The sequence below is a fragment of the Hypanus sabinus genome, chromosome 5 (genome assembly GCF_030144855.1).
Source record: "Hypanus sabinus isolate sHypSab1 chromosome 5, sHypSab1.hap1, whole genome shotgun sequence".
NCBI classification, from domain to species: Eukaryota; Metazoa; Chordata; class Chondrichthyes; order Myliobatiformes; family Dasyatidae; genus Hypanus; species Hypanus sabinus.
This window is the reverse complement of record NC_082710.1, coordinates 62,180,469-62,199,030: the sequence shown is the minus strand read 5'-3', so window position 1 is coordinate 62,199,030 and position 18,562 is coordinate 62,180,469. Positions and strand designations below refer to the sequence as shown.

Below are 18,562 nucleotides of genomic sequence, written 5' to 3'. Positions count from 1 at the left end.
CATGGTTGATCCATTTTCCCTCGCAGCCCCAATCTCATGCCTTTTCCCCATATCCATTCATATCCCAACCAATCAAGAATCAATCAACTTCTACCTAAAATATTCTTAAAGACTTGGCCTCCACAGCCACGTGCCGCAATGAATTTCACAGTTTCATCACTCTCTGGCTAAAAATTTCCTCCTCATCTCTGTCCTAAAAGGACACCCCTCTCTTCTGAGGCTGTGTCCTCTGGTCCTAGACTCTGTCCCACCATAGGAAACATCCTCTCTATTGAGGTCTCTCAGCATTCAATAGGTTTCAATTAGGTCACCCCTTGTTCTTCTGAACTCTAGTGAGTACAGGCGCAGAACCTTCAAATGCTCTTCATATGACAATCCTTTCAGTCCTTCATGAATCTTTGATTCTTTTCCAGTGTCAGTTGCATTCTTTCTTACATAAGAGGCCCGAAACTGCTCACAGTACTCCAAGTGAGGCCTCATCAGTTCTTTATAAAGCCTTAACGTTACATCCTTACTTTTATATTCTAGTCCCCGTGAAATGAATGCTAATGGTGCATTTGCCTTCCTCGCTTCAGACTTGACCTGCAAATTTACCTTTAGGGAATTCTGCACAAGTACTCCCAAGTCTCTTTGTGCCTCAAGTTTTTGAATTTTCTTTAAATTTAGAAAATGATATACTTTTTATTTCTTGAAAAGTGCATGACCATACAGATTCAGATTCAGATCCAGTTTTTTGTCACTTAGAAGCCACAAATGCAATGCAGTTAAAAAATGAGACAGCGTTCTCCAGAATGATATCACAAAAAAGCACATGACAAAACAGACCACACAAGAAAAACCACATAATGTTTGGTAATCCCCAATCCAGAGTCCGGAGAGGCTGCTGCGTCTCAATATCGTGCTACCATCTTAGCACGTTCCCTGGAAAGGAACTCCAAATCCATCAGACAAAACAAGACTACCCAGACACATCAAGTCAAGAGACCAGCACTACCACCCAACAAACCAAAAACCTACACAAAACCACATAGTTAAAGTTAACATTTAGTTGCAACAGTGCAGACAATACCATAATTGATAAAAGACTGACACACGGTAAAAAGTCTCAAAGTCCCAACTGCCCATCATCTCACGCAGACGGTAGAAGGAAGAAAAACTCTTCCTGCCATGATCCTCCAGCGCCGTAACCTTGCCAATACAACCCCTGTACATGCAAGATACTTCCTCAGTTTGTCCACCATTTCCTTGCCCCTATTACTACCTGTCCAGCATCGTTTTTCACTGGTCCAATATCCACTCTTGTCTCCCTTTGCACTTTATGTCTCTGAAGAAATGTTTGGTATCTTCTTTAATATTATTGGCTAGCTTACTTTTGTATTCCAACTTTGCGTTCTTAATTACTTTTTTAGTTGCCTTCTGTAGGTTTTAAAAAGCTTCCTAATCCTCCAACTCCATTAATTTTTGTTCTATTATATGCCTTCTCTTTGGCTTTTTGGTGGCTTTGCCTTGTTAGCCACAGTTCTTTCAGCTTGCCTTTAGAATACTTCTTCCTCTTTGGGATGTATATAGCCTGTGTCTTCCGTGTTGCTTCCAGAAGTTCCAGCTGTTGCTACTCTACTGTCATCCCTGCCCGTGTTTTTTCTAATCAATTTTGGCCAACTCTTCTCTCATGCCTTTAATTCCCTTTATTCCACTGTATTACTGTAGCTTCTCTTCAAATTTTGGGGTGAATTCCATCACATTATGATCACTTTCCCCTACTTTGAGCTCTTAGTCAATTCTGGTTCATTGAACAGCACACAATCTAGAATAGCTGAGCCCCTTAGTGGGCTCAATCACGAGCTGCTCTAAAAAGACATCATGCAGGCATTCTACAAATTCCCTCTCTTGGAACCATGAACCAACCTGATTTTCCCAGTCTACCTGCATATTGAAATCCCCCATGACTATTGTAACATTGAACTTTTGGCATGTATTCTCTATCTCCCATTGGAACTTGTAGACCACAGCCTTACCACTGTTTTGGGGTCTGTATATAACTCCCATCAGGGTCTTTTTACTGTTGCAGTTCCTTAGCTCTACCCACAACAATCCTACACCTTCTGAGCCTATGTCACCTCCTCCTAATGATTTCATTTTGTGTTTTTACCAACTACAACACCAAACCCTCTGCCTTCCTGCCTGTCCTTTCTTTACAATGTGTATCTTTGGACATTATACTCCCAGATATAATCTTCTGTGAGCCATGACCCAGTGATGCCTACAACATCATAATGCCTATGTGTTACTGTGCTACGTTCATCTCCCTTATTCTGTATACTATACACATTCAAATATAAAACCTTCAGTCAAATATAAAGCAATTTTGTCTGTCTTTTACATTGCAACTCATTCTATTGATTGCAATTTTGACCTAGCAACAGCCTCTCCTTGCTAGGAGTTTCATTACACATTGCCTTTGTAAACCAACTACTTCATCCTTAGCACTATCATTCTGATCTCATTCCCCTGCCAAATTAGCTTAAACCCTTCCAAACAACTCTAGTAAAGCTGCCCGGAAGGATATTGGTCTCCCTCAGGTTCAGGTCATACCTTCCCCAGAAGCGATCCCAATGATCCGGAAATCTGAACCCTTGCTCTCTGCACCAGTTCCTCAGCCACCAAAATCATCCTATTCTTACCCTCATTGGCATGTGTCACAGGTAGCAATCCAGAGATTACGCTGGAGGTCCTGTTTCTCAGCTGTCCACCTAGTTTCATAAAATCACTTCAGGACCTTCTCACCTTGTCTACCTATGTCATCATTGGTGCCAATATGTACTAATACTTCTGGCTGCTCACCCCCCCCCCCCCACTCCGAGAATGCCATGGACCTGATCGAAGACATCCCTGACCTTGGCATCTGGGAGGTAACATACCATCCAGAAGTTTCTATTGTGTGCAAATAATCTCGTCTTTGTTCTTCTGACAGTGAAGTCTCTAATCAATACCGCAGTTCTCTTCACCTCTGCTCTTCTGAGCCAGAGCATCAGACTTAGTGCCAGAGACTTGGTCACTGTGACTCCCCTGATAGGTCGTCCCCCTCAACAGTATATAAAGTTATATACTTATTGATTCTGATTGATTTGAATTCTGATGTTGATTAATCGACCAGAGGGTTTTGATCTTTTTTCAAATGTTTCTCTTCGGAGAGCATTAGAGGTTGAATTGTAGCATATGTTCAAGAGTTCTGGGAAAGTGGAGTTGAGGCCAGCCTCAGATTAGCCATGATATTGGAATACGGAGCAAACTCCAGGAGCTGATTGACCTCCTCTTCATTTCTTGTGGTCTTTATACACGTTAAATATTCAGTCTCCTTTTATTTCCCGCACTCTTCTAGTTCAAACTTTGTTCAAAATATTTGTAATTTCTGTTCAAGTAAAACTATATTCAAGACAAATGGTTTTATGGTTGCATGCATTGCTCTTGCAGTGTGTTTATAACTTGGGAAGAGTGATACAGCACAGAAGCAAGATACTCAGCCATAGTGTCCTCGCCAGGCTTTTTGCTCATCTGTACTAGTTCCATTTGCTTGTAGGATGGTAGTCTTCTATGCTCTGTTTATTTGAGTCCATTAAAATAGTGTTAAACACATTAATTATAACCACTACCACCAGTGCAATCAGATATCAGCCACTCTGTAATTTAGAAAAATACAGGCCCTTCACATTCCCTTTAAATCTCCTTTCTTGCACCTTAAACCTAAGCTCTTTTGTTTTGATAGCTGTATCTGGGAAGATGGTTTTAGACATTCATTAGCTATTTATGCCTCTCATAATCTTGTATCTCTATCCCATCACCCCTCAGCCTCCTTTACATTAGGGAAAGCAAATGCATCTCCCTGTATCTTACATTCTCCAGTCCTGGCAAGATCCTAATGAATCTCTTTTTCACTCGGTCAATGCAATCACATTCTTTCTATAATGTGACAACCAGAACTGCATATAATACTCCCATGGTTATCCTAACCAGTGTTTTTAAGGTGTTACTGTCTTATGGTAAAAGCTCATTCTAAAATGTATATGTATAAAGGGTGTTGACGAGAAAGTTCTTGAGTATTTCTAGTCCAAAGGACATTTAATTTGTAATGGACAAGGTAAAATGGGTTTTATGATACTTGTATGGTTCATGCATTAAGAACTATTTATTGTGTTCAATATGTGTATTTGCTTCTTTACAGGTGTTCAGTCAGACCAAGGTTATGGATCTAAAGATGAACTTCGGCGTGATGGCATTGACCTGCAGGAAGATGCGTTAGTAGAAATTGGCTCATCTGGTCTAATTACAGAGCAAAAAGGCAAGTGTTATGAGAATTGCCTTGACATTCCACTCTGTTTTATAAATTTAGTCACCTGATTAACACACTCGCTTACTTTAATTACCCATGTCACACACTGCCTGGCTGTGAAAAGCAAGATTTGCGTGGTAATTATTTTGAGATAAAGCACACAATGGGAGGAGATCAGTTTAATTTGATTATGTTTAGGTGCTTATATTTAATTTGAGCAACATTGTGACATTTTTCAGGATTATAATATTTAAACTGTAATAGGAGCAGGTTGGGTTTATCTGGGAGACTTTAATCATTTGATTAAACTCTTCTGGGTTAACAAGTTAATGTCCCTTCCAGTATCTGTTTAAAACACACTACCGTGAGTAGGTCACATGGTCTGTCCTTTCCCAAATAGGCACTGCTGTTGGCCTGCTTCCCCCTGGTGCTTTTACAACCCAAAGATTCTTCTGTTGTCAAGAATGAGGTATTAAACTTATTGGTAAGCAATTTTATTAGGTATAACAAGAGAGAGGAAGAGCCGAGAGAACAAAGAAGGAAAAACTAATCATGGGCATCTCATACTCAGATTAGGAATTACAAAATTCCAGTGGTAACAATTAACCTATGAAATAGCCAAAATCTAGTGGTGTGACACCTGCTACAGAAAACCAAGAAGCTTGTAGAAAAAGTACAGAAGCAACAATACAGTAATTGCTGGGAATTTCACTGAAGTTACTTGTATATTTGTTAATGATTAGATATAGAAGCAGGCATAGTAAAGTTAAATCACAAGGAAAATAGAAGAAAAATAGCAATTCTGCACCCTCATCCAACATTTCCTGCCCCCCTCTTTGATTCTAAATCACACATTTAGAATAATTAGATTTGAAAATTCAGAGGCAGTAGAACCTGCGGTACCTGCATTAAATATAGAATAATCAAAATTTCATCCATGTTATGAAAACATCAAAGACACTTATGTCATTGTCAAGTGAACTGTCCTTATGAGTAGGTACACTTACATGAATTTGAATAGCTCTATTAAAGATGGCCATTATACAATTAATTAAGATGTATATTATGGTAAGACTTGTTAGGGCAAATATTGTAACTCATGATATCGAGTGTCCTCAGTTTCCTAGATTTAATTAGATCCAGTCAAAGTAATTCCATAAATCAGATTGATGTACCTTAGCTGCTCCTTTATGAATATGATCAGCCAAATTTGTGTCTTCTCATGCATTAGGTATGTAAGTACAATGCTCCTTGCCTATAACTGCAATGTTCTCCCTTTACAAGCTAAGAGAAGATACGATGCCATATGATTTTGGCGAATCATCTTACTCATTTCAATTATTTCTGTTGTTTATTTCTGGAAGACACAAGCAATGTGATTGCTTACTCTTTTAAAGCCGCATCAACATTTTTAATCTTTCTTATGGCTTTTGCAACTCTTGTGAGGTCCCCCATTGTTCAGGATTGTCCAAAGGTATTTCATCCCAGCTACCTACGTGATACACAAGCCAAGGCAGTATGATATGAAATGCAAGTTGTTGTCCATGCAGCAGACTCCTTCTCTCCATGCAGTTGATGAATCCATAGAAACTGCAGAGACCGATACAGTTTGACACAAGTGGCCAGTCAGCATTGAACTCAACATAGGACTGCCTTAGGGACTCCAGAATCAGATTTTTCCTCAGGAGTTTACTCCCAAAGCCTTCCCCACCATGAGTGGGAACACCCAAAAGGCAGCAGAAATTTGCAGTCACTGTTTACTGTCTCTCAGTTGAGCTGCCAACCACGGCTGACAAGTCCCATCTGCCCATAGCGATTGCTTTTTAGGTGCCAGTAATGCACCTTTGCCCCTTCTCCTTCAGTAGAAATGGTTCTGCCAGGTTTAATAGCTATGCCACATGTGAAGGCCAGGAGCTGGACTTTGTTGTCAGAGCCTGTTTGAGATGCACACCATTGGGAGTATTTACTAGGTAGTGGGAACTATTCACCATTACCTTCCCCAGCTATTATCGTGGGAATAAAACTGATAGCAACATAGAAAGCCTACAGCACAGTACAGGCCCTTCGGCCCACAATGCTGTGCTGAAGGTGTACTTCAGAAATTATCTAGGGTAACCCATAGCCTTCTATTTTTCTAAGCTCCATGAACCTATCAAGGAGTCTCTTAAAAGACCCTATGGTATCCATATCCAGATCTGTCACCGACAGCCCATTCCACACACTCACCACTCTGCATTTTTTTAAAAACAGAACAACAGCAACAACTTACCCCTGACTTCTCGGCTCTGTACCTGCTTCCAAGCACCTTAAAACTGTGCCCTCTCGTGTTAACCATTTCAGCCCTGGGCCTACTGGGTTGAACTCCATCTGCCACTTCTCAGCCCAATTTTGTATCCTATCGATGTCCCACTGTAACCTCTTACAGCCCTCCATACTATCCACAACACCCCCAACCTTTGTGTCATCAGCAAATTTACTAACCCATCCCTCCACTTCCTTTTTAAAAATCATGAAGAGACACACCAACGGTCACCGATCTCCATGCAGAATATGATCCGTCTTCAACACTCTTTGCCTTCTGTGGGAAAGCCAGTTCTGGATCTACAAAGCAATGTCCCCTTGGATCTCATGCCTCCTTACTTTCTCAATAAGCCTTGCATGGGGTACCTTATCAAATGCCTTGCTAAAATCCATATGCACTACATCTACTGCTCTACCTTCATCAATGTCAAAAAATCACATCCTCAAAAAATTCAGTCAGTCTCATCAGGCATGACCTGCCCTTGACAAAGCCTTGTTGAGGTTTGTCAAAGCCTTGTTTGTTTTGTACAAACCATATTATGCCTCTCCAAATGTTCATAAATCCTGCCTTTCAGGATCTTTTCCATCAACTTACTAACCACTGAAGTAAGACCTTTACTTAATGGTATTGGTCAATGGCATAGAAAAGGTTGGGAAGCTCTGCTCTAAACCTTTCCTATCCATTCATTGGTCTATAGGCCTTTTAAACTTTGTAATTGCTCTCCCTTTAGCTCAACTCTAGTTCTAGTTCCTGACAACATCCTTCTGAGTCTTAGTTTGTGTCAATTCTTGCTGTCTTGCATGGGTGCTGTAATGAAGAAGGATTTTAACAGCTCCACCAGAGCCTTCCTGTGGCTTTATCCATAGAGAAGCTACTGATCCACTTAGACATTATGATGAAGTCATCCATCAGTTTGTTCCGTAGTGTTTGATGTGTTGATGTATAAACATTTGGAGAGGCATAATATGGTTAGGACTGGTCAGCATGGCTTTGTCAAGGGCAGATCGTGCCTGACGAGACTGAATTTTTTTGAGGATGTGACTAAACACGTTGATGAAGGAAGAGCAGTAGATGTAGTGTATATGGATTTTAGCAAGGCATTTGATAAGGTACCCCATGCAATGCTTATTGAGAAAGTAAGGAGGCATGGGATTCAAGGGGATATTGCTTTGTAGATCCAGAATTGGCTTGTCCACAGAAGGCAAAGTGTGATGTGCCAATATTTTGTGTGTGATCATAATTATTTATTTTAGGACAGCAAACAAGGTCCGTTTACTCTCCGGTTTCTGAGTTAAATAAATTACTCAACACGTTATGTCTATGCAGTTGATGCTGAAGTAAATGGCAGATCAGTTTCATTCTGAATAATATTGTGAAAGAAAATACTTAACATATCAGGTGTAAAATTAGCTCCTTCTGAAATGCCCGTTTATTTCTAGAATCGGAATGTAAAATCTGTGGATGTAATCCAAGCAAAATTTTGTTTGTTACCTCCTATGTAATTATTACCGTCAGTCAACTCTGATTTGCCAAGAATTTAATCCCATCAAATGAGTGCAAGCTGTATGTGTTCTTAATAAGCTTTTTAACTCACTTTGTTAATATTTTCCAGTTCAGGTGGTTGATTTTTTTAAAAAATATGTCTCCTTTCAAAGTTCCATCTCCAGTCCTGTGTGTCTTCGCTTCCCTGGTCTATAATGGGCAAGTCAAGACTTGGCTGCCAACCCTATTGTCCCATCATTGTCATCCTCACTTGAATCACTAGAGGTCATTGTAGGGTCTATGTCATGTCCATCCTGGATTTCTTCCGAGTTTGAATGGTGGTGCAGCTTCCAGCTTCAGAGTATTGTCCAATGTAGGGAATGTGATCCAAGGAGGAGGGTCACTGGCAGGACTGCGTACTTAAGGTCCCTGCTGCGTTTTCTGATACTGCTTCAGTTTACCTTGAATCTCCATGCAATACGCTTTGATCCAATTAAGTACTTATTCTGTTGTTACCTCACTTAGTAAGTGCAGATTTGCTCATCAGACTTTTTGCTCTGTCATTCTGATTTTGTAATTTATCATAATTGTCCTTTTCCTTTTTTACTTGTTGAGTTAATTTCCCCACTTGTTCAGTCATCCCCCATATTTGATTCTTTAACTCCGCATGTTCACGTTTCAACATCTTACTCAACGCATTTTCATTTTCTTAACTGTGATAAGACTGCTAACGTCCAGCCAGTTTTTTCCTTTCCCCTGAGCTTTCTATGACTCCCCATTCCCTTTTTGATGTCATCTAGCAACCAGATTTCATTAGCCGCAATTGTGATTTCTTCCATACCAGGCCATGATGTAACCAGTCAATATACTCTCCACCACACATCTATAGAAGTTTGTCAAAGTTTTAGATGACATTCCGAATCTTTGCAAACTTCTAAGAAAGTAGGAGCACTCCTGTACCTTGTTTGTTATGGCAGCTATGTTCATGTTCAACTTCATCAAAACAGAACCAAGTAGAATAGTTTTCCTTTGCTCTTAAACGTCCCTTAGTAAGTGTATTGAAACAAGAACTCGGTGTTTCTCTGACGATTAGTAAAGTAAGGAGGAAGGTCTTGCCACCTATTAGAATATGTGCACTGAAACTTCCTCCTTTGTCTGGGATTCTTTCATATCCTTAAATCTTCAAGCTGTTGGATCCTGATGTTTTTATGATCCAAAGGTTCTTTGGAAGTCAAGAGTGAGGCATTAAACTTATTGCTAGGCAACTTTACAAAGTGTTACAAAAACAAAGAACAAGCAAATAAAGAGGAGCGGAGAGAACAAAGGAAAGAGAAAGCAGTTGTGGTCATTCTCATATTCAGGCTAGAGAAAACAAAACTCCAGTGATGATGATAATCTATATTAAAAAAGGCAGATTCAAGTGATTTGACACACTGCAGAAAAATACGGAGCTAACTACCACAATTGCCAGAAGGTTTACTGAACAATTAATCAGTGATTATATAAAAATACAAGCAATCATAGGAAATTTGAACTACAAAGAAAGTGTAAGAAAAATAATAATTTTTAATAATAAATAACATCCTTCATAAGAACTTATCCCTCTTCCCAGTTCATTTGAAATGTTGTTTTTCATCAAAATTTTTATTTATTTATCTCTGTATTTAAAGATACAGCAAGAAACAAGCTCTGCTGGCCCAACGAACCACACTACCCAATAACCCACCTACTTAACCCTAATCTAATCATGGGACAATTTAAAATGACCAGTTAACCTACTGGTATGTCTTTGGACTGTGGGGGAAAGCTGAAGCACCCAGAGGAAAACACACTTATGGGAAGGATGTGCTTGCTAACTTCTTAAAGACAGTGTTGGAATGGAACTCTGTACTCTTGACACTTGGAAGTTTTGATAGTGTTACATTCACTGCTATGCTACCATGACACCCTTGATATAGTCTTTTTAATTTTGATCTTTGAATACTCCTATCATTTTATTCCCCCACTTGTATGTATTGTATATTATTTCTCTGTGCAAGGGGACACTTATCAATATCAGTTTTGCTTTGGATCTGTTTTTATTTTGTGTTTCTTCACAGTTTATTGTCAGTATTTTTAACATGGATTTGATTTTTGAATTTTAAATCTCTTGAATGAAAATAAATACTTCCTTCTAAATTTGATTTTGCACCTTATAGAAAAAAGTCAAGGCAGTGCTGGTGAGAATTCAGCAATGAATAAAGAAATGAAGAGTTCCAACTCCCCAGAAAGACTGCACTCAAGTAGCAGCATTGTAAAACTTCAGTGTTCTCAAGTTGGCAACAATGGGAGCAACTGTAAGTCATTTTGATTTCTTCAGTAATTTGTAATTCTTTGAATTGCTTTATTATTATATTTTAAAATGTATTATTTTGATTGATGAATAATAATCAGTAGATGTATTTGTTTGTAAGTTCCTATATGGTACTAGAATTGGTAATTGGGTAAAGATAGTAGAATTAGGCAATGTTTACACATTGTAAATGATCAAGATGCTTCAAGGGTAATCTACAAGAAAACTGAATTTTTCAATAATCTTGAACAATTTAAAGAACCCTATATTATGTAACTCCCTGGGTCGCCTCAGGCTCGCTCAGCTCGTTCTTGTCTAGGGGGAGCAGCCTTCGGCCCCGCCAAACTGGGTAATCAGCTGGTGTGGATGCTGTGTGATGTCCCCGCCTCGCCCAAAACCAGACAGTACACCATATGCGATTAAATGAGTACAATTTATAAAGGTTACTATAACTAAGTGATTAATAACGAGGCAGTATATATGAAGAGAAAATTAAAGAAAAGGCGCCAAACTTATCAAAGTCCAAACCACTTCATGCACAACCGTTGGAGCTCAATTACTGAAGTCTTCTGGCCACCGTTCGATCCCCTCCGAACTCCTCGACTCGCAGCTCAGGACCCTCCGAACTCCTCGACTCTCCAAACAGCTCAGGACCCTCCGAGTGGTCAACCAAGCACATCTAGCTTCATCCCCCCCCCCCCCCCCACCTCCTCGGAGAATCTCCCGGCCTCGGACCCCCCTTTGGGGTCCGATCCTCGCCCAGCTTAGAGCATTGCGTCCTCTCTCTCGACCCCCTCGCGCTGATCTGCCCAAAAGCCCGTCAACAAAAGTTTACAGACTCAGAAGAAAGAACATTAATCCCCATTTGGTTTACAAAGGAATACCATTCTCGTTATCAGTAAATTAGCATTCCTGCTAGTTAACAAAAGGAAACCCTTTCCCAACAGTAACAAAGAAAAAAAGAAACCCCCTTTACAATTAAAACAAAGTTCATCTGATTTTTAAACCCTGCCTCACTATCTTGTGTTTAAAACAAAACTGTAATGCACAGAGATGTATTTAGAATTAACCACCTGGTTTCAGTAAAATTGAGAAGACAGAAATGGATGCAGGGTTCCACTCCTGTGAACTGTTCATAACCTGTTCAGTTTGTAAGTATAAATGTAGCTGCAAACAAGCTTCCTAGGTGGCAGAAGATGTCTGCAGCCTTTTAATTGGTAAACCCATCTCACAAGTCTCCTAAATACCTATTTGTATGTACAGGTGTCCCCCACTATCTGAAGGTAGAGCGTTCCTATGAAACGGTTCATAAGCTGGAATGTCGTAAAGTGAATAAGCATTTACCATTTATTTATATGGGAAAAATTTGTGAGTTGTTCCCAGACCCAAAAAATAATCTACAAACTCATGCCAAATAACACATAAAACCTAAAATAACAGTAACATATAGTAAAAGCAGGAATGATATGACAAATGTACAGCCTATATAAGGTAGAAATACTTTTCTGCAATCATTGCAGCACTGCCTAGTGTAGCAAAAATCTCACTACATAGCGGAAGCAGTCTCTCCGGTAACCTTTAAGCTATGAAGCTGCCAAATCATACCAAATAACACGTAAAAATATACAGCCTAGATAAAGTAGAAATAATGTATGTACAGTGTAGTTTCACTTACTAGAATTGGGAGACAGGGAGCACACATGTGATGGTATGTTAGGCTGAATCGTTGGAGGTTGTGGTGCTTGGCAATTTTTTCCAATAAATTGTAGTTCCGTCACAGTTGAGCACTTGCTCATATGAATAACCCACCTTCTGTAATTATTTTCTTCAGTTCTGTTGGAAACTTTTCGGCAGCTTCGGTATCTCCAGTAAACTTTAAGCTATAAAGCTGCGCTCACCTCAGAAACCGATCAAACCACCCATGACTACCTTTGAATTCCACTTTTGCAACAATTTAATCACCATTTTCCAGTACTTTCTGTTTCAGCTTATTAAAAAGACTGACTGATTTCTCCTTAAGTATTAGATAACTTAATGGGACACCACGCTTTGTGTACCCATCAATCCACTCAAGCAGTAGACCTTTATCCATTATTGGATGCAGACTAAGAGAGACCACTTTGCTACGAGCAGAACCAACAGTAACATTGGCAGCTTTCAAGATTCTTTCTCTCTGCGTATAAATAGTGCGAATGGTTCAACGCGTGGACAATGTCCTTACTTGGTTCATCACGATCGAAACACTTAATTATGTCTAGCTTTAAACTAAGTGTAACACCCTTACGAGCTCTTTTTGGCTTTTCTGATACCTTAGAAATCACCTTCAAGTCAAGTCACTTTTATTGTAATTTTGACCATAACTGCTGGTACACAGTTAGAACAAAACAACGTTTTTCAGGACCATAGTGCTACATGAAACAGTACAAAAGCTACAATGAACTACCTGAAAACAACACAGAAAAGAAACTACACTAGACTACAGACCTACCCAGGACTGCATAAAGTGCACAAAACAGTGCAGGCATTACAATAAATAATAGACAAGACAATAGGCACAGTAGAGGACAGTAAGTTGGTGTCAGCCCAGTCTCTGGGTATTGAGGAGTCTGATAGCTTGGGGGAAGAAACTGTTACATAGTCTGGTCGTGAGAGCCAGAATGTTGTGGTGCCTTTTCCTAGATGGCAGGAGGGAGAAGGGTTTGTATGAGGGGTGCGTTGAGTCTTTCATAATGCTGTTTGCCTTGCGGATGTAGCGTGTAGTGTAAATGTCCATAATGGCGGGAGGAGAGGATGGGGGTTGGGAGATGGACTTTCCTCAGCCTTTGCAGAAAGTAGAGATGCTGCTGGGCTTTCTTTGCTATGGAGCTGGTGTTGAGGGAGCAGGTGAGATTCTCCGCCAGGTGAACACCAAGAAATTTGGTGCTCTTAATGATCTCTACTGAGGAGCCGTCGATGTTCAGCGGGGAGTGGTTGCTCTGTGCCCTCCTAAAGTCAACAATCATCTCTTTTGTTCACATTTAGAGATTTCCACTGCTCCTCCTGCATTGCCTATTGTCTCCCCCCACCCATATCAAGCTATCTTGCTAACGGATGCACAAAATAAAGCGACATAAAGCACTGATACTCACAGGCATGTATTTAAGCAATGGTGGCTAGAATGCAGTTCTGGGGGAAAAGCTTGGCTGCTCGGGGTGCGTGCTGCCTTTTTACATAACAGTGAAAACACTTTCTGTTAGCGAAAGCAGGTAACTAATGTAGGTCTGTCATAAAGCGAACGTTTGAAAAACGGGAGCCACCTGTATATGCCAGGTATTCATAACCTAGGGAGGACCTGATCATTTTCCTGTCATTCCATACTCATTTAATCATAACCTGTCAAAATTTATACTTTTTTTTTTACTTATTTTAGGTAACGTGGCGAATTTGCTGATGGTAAAACATGATCATTACCATGGTGGTGATGCTGTTGATGACCCCAGTACACAAATGCAGCGAAAAAACAGTGAGAAAATTCAGCAACGGCAAAAGCACTGGGCAGAAAGGAGCTGCAGCTTCAGTACTGATACACGGCCTAATATGTTACTTAAAAAGAGAAGCCTTGAAACCGATCCTAATGAGATCGCAGAGATGATGGGTGCTGATGCCAAGATCCTAACTGCTGCTCTATGCAGTGCTAAGGAACCAGATTCAGTACTTAAGACCCATTCAGTCTTGGATCATTCAGCTAACCAAACAAGAGAGTGTCAAGGTGAAGACGGCACAACTATCTTTGATAAATGCTCTGATATTGCAGAGAATAGTGACTTAAGCAAAATAAAAATATCCGATAAACACCCTGTTGATGCTAAAAATGTAGTACTTGAGGACCTAGAGGTTGAGCCAAATTCTTTTCTTCCAATTGATGAAGAACAGGAAGTTGAAGGCCCTATGCACAGAAGGACAAATGCTTGCCCCACAATTAAAGCTGTAGAAAGAGAAGATGTTAAGGTGGGCTTTGATCCATTGTCATTGCTAGCCTCAGAGACAGAGAAGAAAATCTCCTCCAACGTTGAGAAGAGTGTTCCCACCGTTGTGTCTCGAAAACTTGCAGATGAGATTGAAATGTATATGAATCTTAAAAGCCCTCTTGGAGGAAAATCTGCCAGTATGGAACTGCACAAGGCAGAGAATGAAGAGAAGACATTGGGTGACAGCGGTGATGTGCACTGTCATGCACCAGAAAGGAGGTCAAGTCTCCCATCTAGCCCAGTACCACCAGAAGCTGCACAGCCAGTATCTGTATCAGTGTCCAGATCAAAAACATTTGCTGGACAGCCTAAAGTGCAAAAGGCCATCTCACACAAGATGCGTTCAGCTTCATTAACTGCCTTAGTAAGAAACTCTCAGCATGGCTCCTTGGGATCCATGGTCACATCAATTTCAGGATTTAAGCTTGACAATCTGCTCTCAGGACCCAAGATGGATGTACTTAAATCTGGTATGAAACAAGCAGCAAATGTTGCCAGTAAAATGTGGGGAGCTGTGGCTTCAGCATACTCCTATTCTGATGACGAGGTTTGGCACTTAATTTTGTTCCTGTGCATTTATTTTGTGAGGTAGTTGGATAAGAAATTTATTTTGCATGTCTCTTTTACAGCATTTTTTGAAATTTATGACCAACCACATCAGTGTATATACAAGGTTACAGCAAATTATGGAATTACTTGGTAATTCAGGGACTGAGCATCTTTATGTAGAATGAGGAATAAAGTCAAATATATAGTTCAGTTTTTTTCCCCTGCTTTTAGCTATCATGTGGGTTTAAATATATTACGTAAAAATATTTTTTCTTACAAGCACATTTTTTGCACAGTTACTGCATATATCTCTAAGATGCATATTTTAAGTTCCTTTTTTTGGACATTTCATCTTTTTCCATGTCAGCAGTGACTTGGTTACTTTCTCACCTGAGTTAGAAGATTGGATTTGGATCTTTCTCTGTGGTATTCCAATGCAATATATAAGGAACCCAGCACTGGGGGTGCCACATTTTGGATGAGATAGAGCACAGAAAATTACAGCACAGTACAGATCCCTTGCTCTGTGATGATGTACTAACCTTTTTGTGTGATCAATCCCACATAGCCCTCCATTTTTCTTTATTCCATGTGCCTAGGAGTCTCTTGCATGTGTGCCTCTTCCACCAACTCTGGTAGTGTGTTCTACACACCATCAGTCTGTGTTTTTACAAATAAACACAATCTGACATCTAACATCTCCCTAAACTTTCCTCCAATCACCTTAAAATTATGGCCGCTTGTATTTGCTATTTCCACACTGGAGAGGGGGAAGGCACTGGCAGTCCACTCTCTGGCTCTTGTTATACTGTATATCTCTATCAAGCTATCTTTCCTCATCCTTTGCTCCCAAGAGAAAAGCCCTAGCTTGCTCAACCTTTCTTCAGGAGGCTTGCTTTCTCATCCAGTCCGCATCCTGGTAAATTTCCTCTGCAGCCTCTCTAAAGCTTCCATGTGCTTCCTGTAATGAGGCGACCAGAATGGAGCACAATACTCCCAAGTGTGGTCTAATCGGAGTTTTATAGGGCTGCAACATTACTCTGCGCCTCTTGAACTCAATCAAGATATGCCTTCTTAACCACCCTATCAACATGTAAGATGTATTGTTAAACATTTTACACTGATTGAAGAACATAGGAATTGTCCTATTTAGCATGTGCCATTACTGATCCCTAGATCAAATTCACTAAAAGATTATCTAGTTGTTACCACTTTGTTCTGTAGGAGCTGCCTCCTTTCTTGCATGATAATGATATCTATCCTGTGACGTTACTTTTATCTTGGATATTTAGAAAGTGATGTGAGATGTTTTGTATTTGCACATTCTATGGTTGAGATCTTCAATATGCAGACTAATTTTTGTTAACGAATGCACTTTGCCTTGTTTAATAAAACAGATGTTGTATGTACAAAGTGGATAGCTGGCCACTGTTTGATTAGTGGGAAGTTGAGTAAGTGTTTTAGTTCAGAAAATACCTTAATTTTGGTATACATGCTGATGGCAAGGACCCGCACATATGATTCAGCATTGCAATGTCATTTGGCGTGTATTACTTTTTGATTGGAAAAAGAAATATAATTATCTGTTATCTGTTGTCAGTGGGATGAGTAAGTGGGCAAGGCATTAGCTGGAACTGCAAAAAGGAGAGACAGGGTTCTCATCATTTTTTCCCATAGTAATATTTCAAGAGAGCATCTGTAAATGTTTGTGCAAATTGGCTTCTAAACCCTGCTGAATGAAACATAGAAATATAGAAACCCTACAGCACAATACAGGTCCTTCGGCCCACAATGCTGTGCTAAACTTGTACGTACTTTAGAAATGACCCATTGCCCTCTATTTTTCTAAGCTCCATGTATCTATCCAGGAGTCTCTTAAAAGACCCTATCGTACCTGTTTCCACCACAGTCACTGGCAGCCCATTCCACACACTCACCACGCTCTGCGTTTTTAAAAAAAAATCAATCTTACCCCTGACATCTCCTCTGTACGTACTTCCAAGCACCTTACACCTGTGCCTTCTCATATAACCATAACCATATAACAGGCTATCTTGGCCCTCCTAGTCCGTGCCGAACTCTTAATCTCACCTAGTCCCACCTACCACTCAGCCCATAACCCTCCACTCCTTTCCTGTCCATATACCTATCCAATTTTACCTTAAATGACACAACTGAACTGGCCTCTACTACTTCTACAGGAAGCTCATTCCACACAGCTATCACTCTCTGAGTAAAGAAATACTCCCTCATGCTTCCCTTAAACTTCTGCCCCCTAACTCTCAAATCATGTCCTCTCGTTTGAATCTCCCCTACTCTCAATGGAAACAGCCTATTCACGTCAACTCTATCTATCCCTCTCAAAATTTTAAATACCTCGATCAAATCCCCCCCCTCTAGCTAGCCATTTCAGCCCTGGGAAAAAGCCTCTGACTATCTATACGATCAATGCCTCTCATCATCTTGTACAATGAAGACTGAACAACTTCGTAATGTGAAGAAACTCCAACTATCTTAGCAATAGTTTTTTTTCTATTTTCTGCCACTTAATTTTAAATTACTGAAAAGAGAATTATGGAATACTTGGCATATTTTTGTGTTGAAGCATATTGACAAAGGTATTGCATTTTATCTAGTTTCAAATATGTTGCAGCTGGCTGTGTTGTAAATAATATTAAAAAAAACTGCACAAATATCATTTCCTTCAGAGATCCTCCTGTTAAAACATTAGTTAAAAAATGGACAGCTTTGCGTTTATATAGATTTTCATGTCCCACTGTATCGCATTGTGCTTTACTAATTACTTCTGCAGTGTAGTCACTGTAATAACATCGGAAGTGCAGCAGCCAAATTGTGCACAGCAACCTCCATTGAACAGAAAAGTGATCACAACCAGAGCTGTTTTTTTGGTGATGCTGATTGAGGGGCTGAAATCGTTCCATGGGATCGTTTAATTTTATTTGCAAAATGACTTGATATTTAGTCTGAAAAGCAGCAAATCCAGCAGTCGAAAGGTAGCAAGGTTTACAGTAGGGCCTGAATGCATAATGCTCTGCTTTGGTTACAAGTGTTACTAGTTAAGTTACAGCTGATATAAATATAATTTATTATTTGTGTTTGACTTTGTGGTTATCTGTAAACTTGTTTTCTGCAGATAATTTTGAACACTGCGCTTGCTGATAATTGTTATCTTGTACATGTGTAGTATGAGGTATTGTGCTTCATGGAAGAGTTTCAGGTGTTTGGATGAGGTAGCAAAATGGATTGAGCTAATTTGTGATTAATATCTAGTGGCTAAAAGCTGTACTGCTGTTGATAACTCTGGAACAGAGATGATGCCCAGTTGGAAGCAAAGATGATGGGGTGCAGGTGAAGGAAGCTGGAGAAATTATAATGTGATGGTGAGAGATCATGAGTGAATATATAGAATGCAAATGAAACTTTGAAGTATGTGCACTGATATGTTTAGAAGGAAATGTGCATGGGAAAGAACTGGAATAGCGAGCACAGGACAGGAAAATGTGAAATATTGGATATTGCAAATTAGAAGCAGGGTAGACCCT

The 18,562-nt window shown here is 39.9% G+C and overlaps 1 protein-coding gene across 3 annotated transcripts in view; it reads left to right on the top strand.

The window, feature by feature from the left end:
* dennd4c (DENN/MADD domain containing 4C) overlaps positions 1-18,562 on the top strand; it is a 174,785-nt gene that overhangs the window by 135,197 nt on the left and 21,026 nt on the right. For all 3 annotated transcript variants that reach the window (XM_059970022.1, XM_059970020.1, XM_059970021.1), the window contains 3 exons: positions 4,220-4,336; positions 10,310-10,447; positions 13,853-14,997. In XM_059970022.1, the coding sequence (XP_059826005.1) occupies positions 4,220-4,336; positions 10,310-10,447; positions 13,853-14,997 (1,400 nt within the window). The remainder of the gene's footprint in view (positions 1-4,219; positions 4,337-10,309; positions 10,448-13,852; positions 14,998-18,562) is intronic.